This window comes from Pecten maximus, chromosome 6 (genome assembly GCF_902652985.1).
Source record: "Pecten maximus chromosome 6, xPecMax1.1, whole genome shotgun sequence".
Lineage (NCBI taxonomy): Eukaryota > Metazoa > Mollusca > Bivalvia > Pectinida > Pectinidae > Pecten > Pecten maximus.
This window is the reverse complement of record NC_047020.1, coordinates 17,628,082-17,645,281: the sequence shown is the minus strand read 5'-3', so window position 1 is coordinate 17,645,281 and position 17,200 is coordinate 17,628,082. Positions and strand designations below refer to the sequence as shown.

Sequence of the window (17,200 nt, the reverse complement as noted above, 5' to 3'; positions counted from 1 at the left end):
CAAGTTGAAATGGCAGCAGTTTTGAAACCGTGCCCTAATATCGTGTGTGTCCTCCTCGAACAGTTATCACATCTCTAATTCTTTGTTGCATTGAGTTCATCAGGGCATTGACTTTCCGTATTGGAATGTTATTCCATTCTTGGACGAGTGCATTTGCTAACTGAGGGAGGGTATTTGGGGGGTTACGGCGATTTCGAATTCTTCTGTCTAATTCATCCCACAAATGCTCGATTGGGGACAGGTCGGGGCTATATGGAGGCCAATCTATAGGAACAATGTTCTGTGTCGCAAGAAAGTCTCTACAGACTCTTGCAACGTGTGGTCTCGCGTTATCTTGCTGAAAGGTTAGATGATGCTGCCTAACAAACGGCACAACATGGGGCCTAAGGATCTCATCCCGATAGCGTACGGCCGTTAAATTCCCATTGACTATCACCAAAGGCGTCTTCAAACCATGGGAGATTCCCGCCCAAACCATAACTGATCCACCCCCAAATCGGTCGTGTTCCAAAACACAGGCGTCAGCAAAACGTTCGCCTCGACGCCGGTACACACGTTGACGGCCATCTGCTCGAAATAACGTGAATCGAGATTCATCGGTGAAGAGCATAGACCTCCAACGTCTCATAGGAAAACGTCTGGGCATATGTGCCGTTGCCCATTGCATACGACGTGCTCGACGTTGCGGTGTTAGTGGTAAACCAACGTACTGTCGCCTTGCACGCAAATTAGCCTCACGCAGTCTGTTGATCACTGTTTGGGGATGAATTCGACGGTTATGATAACCAATCGTATTCCTTGCCGTTTCAGCGGCCGTTAATCTCCTGTTACGCAGGTGTGCCAACCTAAGAACCCGGTCTTGACGTCGCGACGTTACGCGTGGACGTCCTGATCTCGGCTGGTCATCGACTCTTCCTGTTGCGTTAAGACGTGAAACTAATCGACTAATAGTCGATTTGTGAACTCTGAATTGTCGAGCGACGTGAAGTTGCGTGTTCCCTGCCAGAAGCATCGCTATAGCACGTCCTCTATCAACCTTTGATAACCGTGGCATAATTGTAAAAGGAATTATTGTTTGCAAAAGTATTGGCGATGATGTGGCTCAATGTTAGTGATGAATTGATACTGGTTTGAATGAAAAAAGAACGCATATGTTTGTACAGGCACGGTTTTTGATGTTTTTACCGCGCCGGAAGTGCATAGGTCTCTAGTCACACTTGGGTGATTTTGAAGATTGGTATGGGTGTTAGGCAGGGTGCATGTTTATTTCCGCGATTTTTATACAGATATGTATATTTAATACAAAATTAATCACAATTTTCCATGTTGCGTTTCTTTTTCGTTTCAGTATATATTCTTAGTAATACATGTATGTCAAAAAACAACTGGGAACAACTTCTTGTGCTTAAACAATTGTCCCGGTCAAAGGTCACAGTGTCAATCAATCCAAACGCCTTAAGAGTTTATTCCAAGTGGGGTATAAACTGAATGGTATTCAACAGTTGTAATAATTATTTCATGCTTTTAGAATTGAATAACACCCACTTATTGTAGTAGAAAAGTTGTTTAGGGTATTGTTGTAAAATAATGATTGACTTTAAATAAAACTTTTACCTCCTTTTCTACATTGCAACACGCCACTTTCTTAAAGTTTACCAGCCACGAATATCACGAAGCTAAGAGGTATGCTTTGCTTTTTTTATTGTACGGTGCGGTACTCTTATTCCGCGATCAAACACTTATCCTGGTCAATATGAAGATACAAAATTAGTTTTAAATATAAATATTTGAATAAATATGCAAGTGTTGAGCGTCTCGCTGAGCTGAAAAGACGTAATTGATAAAACTGAGTAAATGTCACGAATCAAAATTTACCAATAGTCGTCATATCTGGTTCCATTGATTATCACTGGTACATGGATTCTTTTTACAAAAGGCATGCACTGCACACTTGATTTTTTATTACAAACCCTCGCCATGAATATCCATCAATAATAAATATCATTTACAAGCACGGATATCTGCAACTGTGGTTTTGTTCACGAGATACCCCATCAATGCCACAGTCAATGAATGTCGGTATTTGACATTTCGTGAATAAACTACATTATGTTTGACTATTGTTTGGGCATATCATCTAATTTGACGTCATTTCTGTACAATATATTGGACATTTTCATGTGCGCTGAACCACACATACCATATTTTTACAAAAATTTGGCCTGAAACCGAACACTCGATATATATCGCTTGGTTTGCAGCAAGTAGCTCTCAATATGTACCATTTGTCCATAATCAAATCATTGTAAAACACTAAGGTCGATTACGGTATGGTTGTATGCGAGTCTATTTTGGGCGTTAATCATTGCAACACATACATCTCGATCCAACAGACAGCATATTGAATAATAGTATGGCATTACTTAGAGTATTTCGCCGGTTGATTCTCGGGAGAATCGTAACAACTTCTCTTTCGTTTTACTCCCTTGCTGAACTCCCATGTTCGCAAATCACAAATATTTGGCACTGTTAGCAGACATATGCAGGGACAAAATATGTTACAACTCAACATGGGGATTTCGATATGTCTTTGATGGAGACCCAGGCGGTTCATATTGTTATTGTAATGTATGGCCATACGAAACGTTACACCAGACACGTATATCGCAATGTAGCTTTAAATATCGGGGCCTATAGAACGACTGAATACATTGGAAATGTTGGCCAAATGTATATTTAGTGTTTTCGATTTTTATCATTAGCACAATACCCTCATAAATATGAGCCGTTTAATAATAATATCATCTAGGCAACCGTTTACATTTGCAAACACCGTAGCGGCTAGTAGTCAGTGCAAGCTCTGATATGAGGGGTCAGTAGTGATGATAACATTTTCATCGGTACTGGACTTTGTATGTATACAATATCAGGCAGTTTACAGAATATACATATATATTAACATGGTAGGAGTCATAATCCCTTCACTGTGAGAAATAGAAGATAAATAAATAGATCTTGGGTTCTACCAGACAGATCTTTCTTTACACATCCTCGATGATAAAATGACTAGCGGTGTTTCCCCTGACTATGTTTTGTTTATAGGATACGTGACCTTATAAACATCCTATGCCACGATTAATTTTGTGTTTATTGTAACGTTTAACGTTCCATACACGCCCTCTCTCTGTTTATCGATATCACTATTATACCAGGATTCATAAGCAACATAACACGAGATTCAGGTAACGACCCAGAGTGACCTAAACGTTTGACTTACTCCATAAGAGATTCAGAGAACCAGAATCGTTGTGACCAGAATTGCTTCATAAAATGCATTTCTGACGGTGAAATAAAACTTATTTTTCACTTTACTTAAGGGGCATCTAAACAGCAAATCCAGTCAAAACATTGATATTTTACAGGCCTATAAATCCCTATTATGGTGCAATGTCACAGAAGTAACAGGATGAACTTTTAGTATGTATCATTACAAACCGTGGGACTTGCTGTTGACATGTAATTTGTTAAGCTGTTTGTAAATTTCAACAAAACGTAAGAAAAATGCATGTTTCAGGGGGACATAATTAACTCATTTGTATCCCATATATTACACAAACTTGCCATGTCGTTTTGCTCACAAGTGTCTAAAGCACAAAATAGGAGCATTGGTTTGACCAGCTTTGACGTTATTATATGTATAAACGCTGTTTTTATTTTGACCTTGAATTGCAAATGGCGGTCGTGAATGATATCACACAAATACGGCATATAATGAGGTATTTAAAACATCAAAAATGCTCTTATTAGACAATATAAAGAATTCTTGAAGTGGCAAGAAGACTGCTTTTATGAAAAAATGTTCAACCGTTGAGTTTGGGGTAAAATATGCCTATTTCTGAAAAAGGCTGCAAACTTACCGGTTTAAATATTGACTTTAAAATGTTCTTCTTACTATGATGAGATGTGTTAAATGTACGATATAGGAGTATTGTTATTAACTGAAATGCGTCCTTTAAGCCTTATTTGTGTAATATTATTCACAGCCGCCATTTGCATTTCAAGGTCAAAACAAAATAAGTGTTTATACGTACATACAGTAAAATCCGGTCAAAAAAATGCTCCTACCCTGTGCTATAGACACTTGTGAACATAACAGCTTGGCTGTTTTTCATGTTTGGTCATTTGCGTGACTTCGAATTATTCCATGCTACATCTTACCACAAAGTTACTCTATAGAAGAAACTGGTAGCATCTATAGCAAATTATTGGTGATTGTAACAAGCTACATATCCAAAAAAACATTTTGGTATATTACATGACATTTTTTGTGCAAATCTTTAGGTATTTATTCGAGTTTGAAATTCAACATTATTCTGCTATATAGATGACCCTTAATATATGTCATAACATGTTTCCAATAAATACATTCAAGAAACCTGACTATAAAGTATATCGCTGTAAAAACCTGTCGAAAAAATTGGATTTGATAACTTTTGATGACGTGTTTGATTTGGTTGATTATAATAAACTTACGACTGTGAGTTTGATACTGGTTGATTATGATAACCTTACAACAGACATGTTTGATACTGGTTGATTATAATAAACTTACAACAGACTGTTTGATACTGGTTGATTATAATAACCTTACAACAGACATGTTTGATACTGGTTGATTATAATAAACTTACAACAGACGTGTTTGATACTGGTTGATTATAATAACCTTAAGACAGACATGTTTGATACTGGTTGATTATAATAACCTGACGACAGACATGTTTGATACTGGTTGATTATAATAACCTTACAACAGACGTGTTTGATCCTGGTTGATTATAATAACCTTACGACAGACGTGTTTGATACTGGTTGATTATAATAACCTTACGACAGACGTGTTTGATACTGGTTGATTATAATAACCTTAAGACAGACTGTTTGATACTGGTTGATTATGATAACCTTACAACAGACATGTTTGATACTGGTTGATTATAATAACCTTACAACAGACATGTTTGATACTGGTTGATTATAATAACCTTACAACAGACGTGTTTGATTCTGGTTGATTATGATAACCTTGCAACAGACGTGTTCGGTTGTATGTGATATAGAGGGGCCGCGGTGGCCGAGTGGTTAAGGTGTCCCGACACTTTATCACTAGCCCGCCACCTCTGGGTTGCGAGTTCGAAACCTACGTGGGGCAGTTGCCAGGTACTGACTGTAGGCCGGTGGTTTTTCTCCGGGTACTCCGGCTTTCCTCCACCTCCAAAACCTGGCACGTCCTTAAATGACCCTGGCTGTTAATAGGACGTTAAACAAAAACAAACCAAATTGTATGTGATATGACGTGTGGTTTATTCATCACCACCCAACTGGTCTTTTTGATAATTATTTGTATGGCGTGTATAATCAATCAAACAGAAGACACATACGCTTCCTTTATCAATGACCTTCATGCAAATCTATAGTTTGGGTAGAACTCAAATCCTTGTTTTATAGATTTGTTATAATCATGAAAACCATGAAATACAACACTTTCCACAATAAACCATGTCAGCAAACTACTTGGATATTTAGTTTGTTTCCCAGCAGACATTTTGGAAAACGGAACATTTTCAGAAATGAATTTTTAATCATGGATATAACATGACAGTTTGCATGATAAACCTCATAGTGCTGATAGGCAAGGGTCTGGATCTTTATAGTTTTGGTCATCAATTGGTATGGCCTTTTAGGGGCTGCGGTAAGCTCGTGATGGGCTCTTTGTGTTAGTGTGGAACCGATGGCGTCTTTACAGTGCTATCTCACTGTATAATGTCCAAGGCCGTCAGCAGGACACCATACCTCTATCACATTATACTTACAAGGGACGAATCAGTCGTCTTACTCCTAAAATGTTCAACATGGATAGCGTCTACCCATTTGATTGAATGTTAGTTTCCGGCTAGGGAACAAAACTAAAATCTGACTCAAAGGAACGAACGCTCAACTAAATGCCAATAGTGAGACAGTGTCAAGGTGGAAAGATGCTTAGAGAAAAGATAATATCCCAAATTAAGTTTTAAGTTTTTAAGCCTTTCACGAATCAAGCTGTGACGGCAGTAGGTATACTGTTCACGTTTTACATGCTGGACATATCCGAGGTGTATGATACACTTCTATTTGAACAGTATCACATGAAATGTATGTAAGTGGTGTCATTGTAATCGCACTTAGTACATACAATACACGTTCATGAAATCCATTTAAGAGCAAATGCCTACAGACCAGTTAACAGCTGTTTCACGCTGCAACTGTGTGATTTATTAGTTAATTGTTATGTTTGCTCTGTCGTTATGGAGAGTAAATACATGTATATGAATATTTTTCTTATGATATTTGGAATTTTCATAGGTCCCTTTTTAATTTTCTGAACGATATATATATATATACATTGTTTTAATTATTGATAATTATAGCTGATTTCGAATTCTCTAAGGTGAAGAAAACCTAAATGCTTATTTTCTATTCGTTAAAATATTTACAAAACATTCGCATTTGAATCTCATTACTACTTGAACTGTAATGTAATAAATAGAAGAAATAATATTTAGAGTGTTTATAACCGAATCGCCAAAACAGTATTTCCATGTTCGTCTTCATAATGTCAGTATACAAGGTGCAGGTTTCCAATCGATTGACTTTCCCAATCTTGTGTTGTCATCTTAAGCATTGTACACGCCTATACGAATCAAGTTGGTTATTACATTTAGTCATTAACGCTTTCGTTAACACCCTTCAGATATTTGCATTTACTTGCTTGTAAAAGAGGCAGGCTTGGATGTAAGAGGAATCGTTCCGAAAATTGCATGCTGTCAACTCTAGTTTAGCGTATGTAAATAAAGCTTCTAGAAAGACATTCGGTATAATATCACATCGAGTTTGGCGTCCATATAAGTCCTTATGTACTTTGGACGGGAGGAAGCGAGTGTCTCTATCAATGTCCGTTAAACTGTCGCTTCCTGTCTTTCATTCTGATGAGTTATTTTCGATTGTCGTGTGATGCGTTAGCGATAGTTCATTTGAATCAGCGCTCCAGTTAGTTTCGTATATGCCCTCGCACTAAATGCGTAGGAGTTGAAATAACGTTTTAGTTTCGTATGATTCTCTTGTGTACTATACAATGGTTTACGTAAACTGGATACTGCGGGTTTGATAATGCAAGCTACATGGATGTGTTTTCCTTTCAGAAACTAATGTAATTACGTTGAAAGGTACAATAAGAGTACAGTTATAGCGAAGTATTTTTGTATTTTTATCTTCTCTAGAGTGATAAACATCCTAAGCTTAGAGTCAGATGATTGGAACAATGGAATAGTTGAATGATCTGAAATTGTGTTGTGTCCAATGTGTTTAAGATACACAACTTTATTTACTTAACGATACGTTATCATGTGAATAGTCTTTTAGTTTCGTAAATATCCATTAAACGTCACTTCCTGAAAACATCACAAGAGCTTGTTTATGTGTTAGGTTGAAGCCACACACTCCCAAAAAAACATCTATCAATGTTTACATTTTGAGCATTTTACAGTTTTCGGACTTGATATATACCTAACAGATTATCGTGAATCAGAAACTGAAAGAAAATGTGTATTTATGAAAGTATACGGGGAATTCCCAAAAATAATACATGTATCTGTGGCTGCCGGAACAATTTTATCTGAAAATTAGTCCCACAATGCAACAGCAGGTTTTACAGTCCACACATAATGGCGGAACGCCGAAAGCGTGAACCTGCAAAAACGCAGACAGATCCTGCCAAAAAAAGGCAAAGGTGAGTGGAATCGGCAAAACCCGAGTATTTCCTTACAAAAGAAAATAATAATTCGTCGGAACTTATCGAGAGAAGAAAAGGGAATAGACTTGAATTCCGATTTTGCCGGACGTCTATTGGATTGCTGGTTAGCTTTTGAACATTGTCAACTTCACCGATCTAAAATTGTATCGAGGTTTTGTTGTATGCATATTGCTACATTTTAAAATTAAGTATTTAAACGTAAACTGTTTGTTTATTTTGTCAGTTATTACGCGAATATTCTGTTAATATGTGCAAATGAAAGCATTATTAGGTAAAGTTCACGTATGCGCGATATGTAAACAACGACCATGTGTGTAGTTATGTGCAATGCACGTTGTTATAGCCTCATTCTCGGCTCTCGCGATAAATATTAATGCGAAGAGTTATTTTCATACACTGATGTCTCAAGGAATCCCCCGGTCAAGCGTCCAGGCCAGTGGTCATTTTAATGTTAGGAGAGCGTGAATGAGCATCTTGGATTGCTATTAATACGTGTGTGCAACTAGAATTTTAGGTTGTTTGGGAGTATGTGGCTTTAATGTCAGCGTTGCGTCACTGCCGATAACAGTATCTCACTCTGTGACCTGTAACTGCAGGGTGATAACAAGTCGTATATTTGATTCATGTGGGACGCAATCTTTACATACTGATAAAACATTGTTTTATTATTTTGTGTTCAACCTTTTCATATATGGTAATTACTGCTTTTTAATTTTGATTTGTTTTCGCGAGAAGAAGGTGGCCAAAGGGGCCAATATAAACAAATTTCAGCATTGTTCTATACGGATATCGTTGGTATCATTTTGTTTGTCGACAATTATAGCGAGAAAGGACACTTCAACACTTCGTCCATATATAAAAAAAACTGTTTATCGTATCATTTCAATTCACATGAATGACTACATGAAACATGTGGAGTAATATTTCAACGTAGGCCAAGTAAGCCAACCACTTTGAATACATACTTGCTACATACCACATAAGCTGAATAAGAACCTTAATTTCAATTAAAAAAAATCTCATTTAATTTTGCAAATAGACAGTCATCAAAATTGTCAGCATTTTGTTGAAATTCCGTCTTGATAGGGCGGCAAGAGAGTGTGTAAAGAAAATGCAACTTGTCATCGGCATTCAGTTTATACTTGATGAATGTCTTAGGTGGTGACTATTTGTTGGGGACATGTAGGGCAGAATATTGTAGTTAAAGATGACTTAAAATGGCCCCCCTTTCCTCTCCCACGCTGAGTCTGCTTGTGTCTTCTGTTTCGTCTGCTGAACAGTAAGAGATAAATGAAATTGGTCTGCACTCCCCAATGGCATGATAGTAGGAGGCGACTTAATTTGGGATTCTATCGTTTCTGTTATTTCGACCGACTTTCTTCTTCTTCTAAATGTCTTTGTTGACACTGTGTAACTTTTCATAGACATTAATCCCCAAATAGACAGTAAAAATACATTAAAAGCACTGCAAAAGTCTAAACATTAATTTGTCTATAATGACCAAAGGAATATTAATATGTATTCGGCAGGGAAACAGTGGCCCGCTATGCAATTGATGACATGACCAATGTGTAAATGATAGACGATGTAGCCTTTTCCATGCCGTATGGATCTCTAAATGGATTATTGTCTATGGGAATTAAAGAAAATAGCCGAAAGATATGACATATTGTTTGTTATATTGTAATCATTCTAGGCGTTTGTTTATAAAAGACCCTTAACATTCAACTCTTATGCGTTAAATCTTATTTTTATTGTATTTGGTCCATTTTTCATACGTAATGCATTATACAAACTATTAACATAATCTACATCATACGCACTAAGACTCGTGACGCTGCGGTATGGGTAATCAACCCTCCGCCGTGTCACATAGTCCAATAAAAAATAACGGCTTTACCTACCACCTGCCGTAGGCATAAAAATGTTATGTTGAGTCCCACAACACCAACTACAGACGCATTGGAAATTCATTTATGCCTTTGTACATTTATCAATAAGTTTACCCGATATGAAACAATCACTGAGTGCATATGTACTGGTCAGAATATATTTCCATTAGGTTCAACATAAAACATTTAGCAAGTACGAAAACAGATAAACAACTATTTTTCTTTGGTCCGTCTCCCTGACCTACACATGCATTTGAATAACACCATCTTTCTCCGCGATTTATTTTTAATTTGTGATGTAGTTTGTCGTTGCTCGCATGCTTACATGAAGAATGACGCCGCAAGTAAAGCTCAAATATTCATTTAAAACAAAAAATGCCGGTGGGGTGGTGGGGCGACATTCCAGGCCAATCTATATTCCACTGCAAATATTTTCTGTTTTGATTAGACAATAGCGTAGATTGGCTGGAAGTGGTTGGCACTCTTGTGATGGCACAACATGTACATCATATGCTCTCAGAATACATGTCTCTTGAATATAGCATGGGTACCAATACATGAACCACTATTGATAATATCAAACCTGATTATGTTCTATACTCATTAAATATTAATGTTAGCAAACCAACTCCAATTTCAACTAGTTTGACGTCAGCGACCCATTTAAAACGACTACCTTGTAAATGAAAACGTATACTCATACAACACGTATCTTGTAACAGATAGTCAGGTGAGTCGTTTTTCGGCAAGTTAATCATATATTCTATTGATAAAATGTTGTGATATTTCTCAAGAAACGACTGTATTATGTTGACATTTACAATAACACCGATGACATTTATATCGAAATAAACTAAAGTATTCTTTTCTTTAAGTTTCAATTCAATTAAAAACATTCGAAGAACAAAAATCTGAAATGTATAAGCATTGATTTAACTTTTATAAGAAAACTTCGGTATGGCAGTAAAACTATAAACATTGATGATATATTTCTATAATATGCCTTTGGTACGTTTAGGCTATGTTGAAAATAAATGGGATAATAAAACTTATGGCATTATTTCAATTGCGAAATAAATGAGGCTGAAATGTACTTACCGTTTCCTAATGAGTTACTATATACAGTTTTAACTCTAAATTCACATTTTGTTTGGATATTAGTGTACTCCTAAGAAGCTATCAGATCTTAGAAATCAATATACTGTAGGTTTATTTTGTTTTCACAGCGAACGACATTCAAGAACAGAAAGTACTGATAACGCCAAAGCTGGGCACTTTTATAATCCACATTGTATGTAGAGGAATGTCCCAAAACCTTATTAATATGGAGAGCGAATTATATGTGTGATCCTTAGCCCTCATTGATCCCGACAAAGAACACTACATTATTTGGACACACTTACATTTCTCTTTGATTTATAATCATAACAAAAAAAATCATTAATTTACCATTAAAGTAAAGATCTCATTTATTTTGTTGTACTCAAAGAAAACTAAAATGCTGATAAAAAATAAACCCTTTTTCTAAACGGAAATTGATAGAGCGATATAACGAACAAAAAGCACACACAATATTAGCACCTTTCAATTCAACGTTGGAATTAGATACAGTGTAGCCAAAATTATACATCTTTTTATGTCCTTCCCGAACTCGTCAGCGATGCTAACGGCCTAAAGATTTGATTCCTAGGAGGTGACCGAAAACATATCATGATCAAAATATAGATTTAAATCGCGGTAACATACATTGTTCAGGAATCGACGACAATGTCATGTACTTCTAAGTTAATGTAACGTGCTCAAAATGAGAGATGGTATTGACAACACGGAACTGTGATATTGCTAACAATACTGATAAATACCGCATGTTAGGGAGAAAAGGACATAGGGAAATTACCTATAGGGATATTGTATCAATCAAGTTGTCCGTATTGTTTAGGTTGGAAGAAAAAGCCAAAATAAACGGCTATGTTAAACAGCATGTAATGACATGTAGTTATTTAATGTTTATATGTCGACATTGTATACAAAAGTATTTATCATTTAGAAAAAAAATAATAAAAACTGAATCAGTTGTACATCTAAAAGAAGGACATTGCTACCTACTCTGTTAACCTCTTGATTAAATCAACCTTCTGGTAAAATAAAGCAGGTCTGTCAAGGATGATCACTATTTGTTACTATGAGTACGAACAATTTAAAATTTAGTTGCTGTGGAACAAGCTACATGTACATCAACTTAAAATAACCTCACCTTTTTGACCCGGATGTAAGCGCGTGAGGTGTACTCGGAGAAAACCCAGGTGACACCATACCTTTTCACGTCCGATCGGAAATCGAACCATGACCTCCTAGATTAAAGGTAGGTACATGTATGTTACTACTGTGCCACCCGACCACCATCAAGGGTATTTAAATAATTTGTTTGAAGGATTTGTTATCATTCTCGAAATTATGGTAGAAAGGTTGTTCTATATGTTTTACGATAGCTTTTACATATACATGTACCTCGTTAATTACGATGATTGATGTTACAAAAAGGGGATTAAAATTATAAATGGTAATCATTGACTTAATTAGCATTGCATTGCTGATTGAAGGATGTTCAAGATATTTTCCTGTTCACCTTCGGGAGATTTTTAACATTTAAGGAAACCTCTAAAGGGGGGAATTTAACATGACGAAAGTTGATATTTTCCATACCTGAGAAATGACAATCATTTTCCACCTTTGAGCACCAATAAAAAAGTTCAAGTAGGCTGGTTAATGATGATCTTAGACTTTCCTCAAGATTTACAGCTTTTACCAAAATATTTTGTCACAACGGAACAACAAAACGTACGATTACTTGAAATATGCTCGGTCTACCAACGTTCTAGAATATATCGCTAACAAAAAACATTTTGTCTTCAGAGAAATCCTTATGACATTTTCTAGAACGTACCACTCAACACCTATCGGAGATTTATATTAGCCAACCATTGGGATTACTTATATATATGCAGACAATTATATGTTAAATATGATTTAGCATCTTTACAGAAGAACAACATTATACGGGTTCAGGGGAAATAAGTGGGGTTTATTACGATCAATCTTAGGTTAAATGTTCTTGCTGTGCTGAGAGATATTTCTATACGTTGAAGCACATTTCTTTTGCATACACTGACATTCACAGATAACAAGAGCTGATTTCATCAGAATATATCTAACAGCTGATGAACATGGGTGGATGTGACGCCATATGTCATGTAGCCGAGTTCAAAACAATATTTGGTTCTATTGCCCCATTAAAACGGCCATATACTTTTGAGTAGCAAATGCGTTATCATCAAAGATGATGGCAAATATCTAGACTATTCCAGAGTAGGATACAATTATCTGCTGCTTGACACAAACTTTTAGTTAGATTTAATTTAAAAAAAAAAAAAATTCATGGTTTCTGTTACACCGCTACAAGCTGGCAATATATTCTTCTTCTCGGTATCTTTGCCCTCTAATGATCTGAACCTTTGGTTACAAGTAAATAAAACAGCATATTTTAATCGATTGGCAAAGGGGAATACATTTGAATTATAAGATAAGATCTGTTCATTCTTGCGAACATCTTGAGTAGCAAGTAACCTATGGCTACTAACGGATGTTAGGGTAGGACGACCTGTAGTTTTATTTCTAACAGGTGCCAAGTCAATGAGAGCATATTGATGGTATGTAAACAGTCATTAGGGCAAGAACCATTTGTAAACACGCACACACGTAGCTACACATATGTGATATTAACCTCATTAGGCTCGAAATGGGAGCAAATTGTAAGTAGCCAGAACTTCTCGGTTATTTGTAGACAAAACTAACTGTACTAGTTTAGAATACGTACTTTGTATATAGAGCTGTCGAATCCATGAATCTTGTATCTGATGTATCTAGCATGTTAATATATTATCTGTGGCAGGTGTTGTCTCCCCTTTGGTAGTGAAGACGTGGTATTTGTATATTGCGACTAATGGTAGTTATATATACGAATTGTAATATTTGAGATTTGCATTATGTTTAACTCTTGTGTTGGGTTGTTGCATATTACTGTTGTAACTAAGTTATATCACTAGTTGTTTTGTTTGTGTGACCAATTTGAGTATAATGTTACGAGTCATGATGAATGTTTTGTTTGTTGCTTCAGTACTATCTTTTTTGTGATAGTAATTTGTTAATGGCATTGTTTTCCATTTGTGAGTGCGTCGTTGAAGAGTTTAGTTCCGTTTGCGATTTTACATCAAATGTCAGATGAGTTTTCTTCCTTAGAATTAGTGTTTCATTTCCTGCTTCTGCTGTTTCACTCTGTACTTGGGAGTCATTTGTAGTCCTTTGGACAATTCGACTGTCTGTTGTTTTTTCTTGCATGGCAGGTAATTTATGGGCAGTTTTTAGACTTATGTTGTTCTTCTAAAGTACAGTCATCATATAGACGGTACACTATGATGACCAGGGTATGTTTTACCAATGATGTAATGATTTACCTGTAAGGTGCAGATAATTTGTATCCCATGATGTAATTGTTTACCTGTAAAGGTGTGATAATTTGTATAACATGATGTAATAATTTACCTGTAAGGTGTGGTAATTGGTATTCTATGATGTAATTGTTTACCTGTAAAGGTGTGATAATTTGTAGTCCATGATGTAATTGTTTACCTGTAAAGGTGTGATAATTTGTATAAGATGATGTAATAATTTACCTGTAAGATGTGGTAATTGGTATTCTATGATGTAATAGTTTACGTGTAAAAGTGTGATAATTTTTATTCCATGATGTAATGGTTTACCTGTAAAGGTGTGATAATTTTTATTCCATGATGTAATGGTTTACCTGTAAAGGTGTGATAATTTTTATTCCATGATGTAATGGTTTACCTGTAAAGGTGTGATAATTTTTATTCCATGATGTAATAGTTTACGTGTAAAAGTGTGATAATTTTTATTCCATGATGTAATGGTTTACCTGTAAAGGTGTGATAATTTTTATTCCATGATGTAATAGTTTACGTGTAAAAGTGTGATAATTTTTATTCCATGATGTAATGGTTTACCTGTAAAGGTGTGATAATTTTTATTCCATGATGTAATGGTTTACGTGTAAAGGTGTGATAATTTGTCATAAATGTTAAGAAAATTGGAATCCCCTGATATCGTGTGTAATTTGCAAATGTAGATAATTTGTGTTCCACGCTGAAATACTCTTACCTGTTAAGGTGTGGATGATTCTATCCTTTGGGTAAATATTTTGACATTATAATGACCCACTGTATCCCAATGTATGTTGGTTTTATGTGGAGGTTTGGATAATTCCATCTTTCCTGTGATGAAATGTTTTGATCTATAAACATTGAAAATTTGTATTCCCAGATTTTACACTTTGACTATATAGGATTATATATGTTTCACTTGTAATGTAGATGATTTTGTATTCCATGATAGGACGAGTTCCTTGTAAAAGTGTCTACTTTTCATTCCATGATATTCCATTGTACAGTGTATGTGTACATTTGTAGTTAATATGTATTTCAATGTTTTACCTGTAGGTAAATGTTATTGATAATTTATCATCATTACATATACACTATCCATTTTGTAAAGGTATAGATCATCAGTGTGGCCCCTGACCCATATATTTACACCTGTACCGACGAAGAATTTTTTTGGTTTATTTGTCTTCCCGATGAACTATGACTGTAACATAGTTATACATAACAGTACTGTTACATTGTTATATAGGAATCAAACATTGATATGCTCCATGACGTACGTTATATATACGATATCAGTGTATCTACACTCTAATCTTGGTTGGTACCCCATGCTGTCGACATGGTCAGAGATATACAATCACCTGGTACTCCATGCTGTCGACATGGTCAGAGATATACAATCACATGGTACATCAGAGATATAACATCACGTACTGATACATTGACGTGGAATCCACACATCATAACAACTGAGATCAAACAACGAGAACATGGTTAATATTTTATAGGATTCTACACGCATCTATCTACTATGTGTATGTACGACACAGCTTAATGGACTTCCATTCCACTACCATCATAAATCTCTGGAATGGCTTCACTTCCACTCTCAGTACGTAGTTCAAAAATTGTAATTACCTTATTTTCATTTAGAATTTGAAACAAAGTAGTAAAAAAAAAACACAACAAAACAAAACCTTACACCATAAAATCATAAATCGATGTGGAACACATGCTACATAGAAATAATTTAAGGATCATTTACACGAATTGTATACCTGTTGGATACTACACAGGTAAATTATCTATATGAGTGTGTGTAAAGACTTACCTGCGTTTAGGATGAAGTTGTGTTTATCTGTTTCAGGTACTACCAGATAGAGTTGGAAGGCTAGTATACTTATAACTAAGCCTACCCGTCTAATAGTTAATATATTGTTATCCATATTTTCTGTATTATTACACTTTTTTATAACACAAGGCACAAAGTAACTGAGTCATTGATGTCTCTGTCAGAACATCACTTTATGATGGTGTGGTCCCCCATCTGGCCCGGGTCCCGGGGTGCTAGAACTCCTACTTGCTTATATCCTCGGCTTGAGAGTGTCAGCTAAAGTGTAGTACGTAACAGGCTCGTAACTCTCCATGTTGCGATGAAGCCTATCGTACAGAGCTAGCTGCTGTTCGCACGGCCTTAGTGTCGTACACGCGCGCAGTTGCTGAAGCTGGATGGACTGGGACGAGAGTCGGATGGATGATAGAGGAGTGAAGTGGTCGATAATTGTTTCAAGCTATTAAAACATTAGTATAAGTCATGCACGTCCATTTCACAACACGACCATTACAAATGGGACGGGCTAATATCTATATAAGGCAAATTAACAATCTCGTATTGACTCCATTGGAACGTTCTCTCTGATATTCTTATTACAGTAATGGTGGAACGTGGAAGTTACATATATACTATATATACACATTGACATATACAAATATAATGACAATATAATGCTACAGTAGATTATATATATTCATGTTAATATATGCTAATGATTGCTGCAGGCTTATACAATTTAATATGTAAATTGTTGAAGAAATCGGAATATCTTGAACATAACAGGGCGCTCTGGAACATTGACCATTGTTTTGACAAATTCTGGTCGGTATTTTGCATATTAAAATAAAGTCTGTGAATTATACGTCATATGTTATGTAGATTTTATCAAGACCTACCTCGGTTTTCCTTTCAAGCTGAAATTCGAAACGAATAATTTCGCACATATATTTACTCCAAGCCTTCCGATCAATCTTTCCTTAAAAATAGTTCCACACGCATTCTGTTTATCAATACGAACTATCTACAGGTGAGAGTATTGTTTCCGTCTTGCCTCAGGTACAATGTAAGTGAGATGGAACATCGATTGGAATCTTTTGAATGTTGC

General features: G+C 35.8%; 1 protein-coding gene across 2 annotated transcripts in view; it reads right to left on the bottom strand.

Moving 5' to 3' along the window:
* The window catches only part of LOC117329114 (glutamate receptor 2-like), a 74,096-nt gene extending 57,562 nt beyond the window's left edge, over positions 1–16,534 (bottom strand). The window contains exon 1 of one of the 2 annotated variants that reach the window (XM_033886851.1): positions 16,093–16,534. In XM_033886851.1, coding sequence (XP_033742742.1) covers positions 16,093–16,207 — 115 coding nt within the window. In that variant the 5' untranslated portion in view covers positions 16,208–16,534. The remainder of the gene's footprint in view (positions 1–16,092) is intronic. The other variant, XM_033886850.1, reaches the window with a different exon arrangement.
* Between the last annotated feature and the right edge of the window lie 666 nt (positions 16,535–17,200).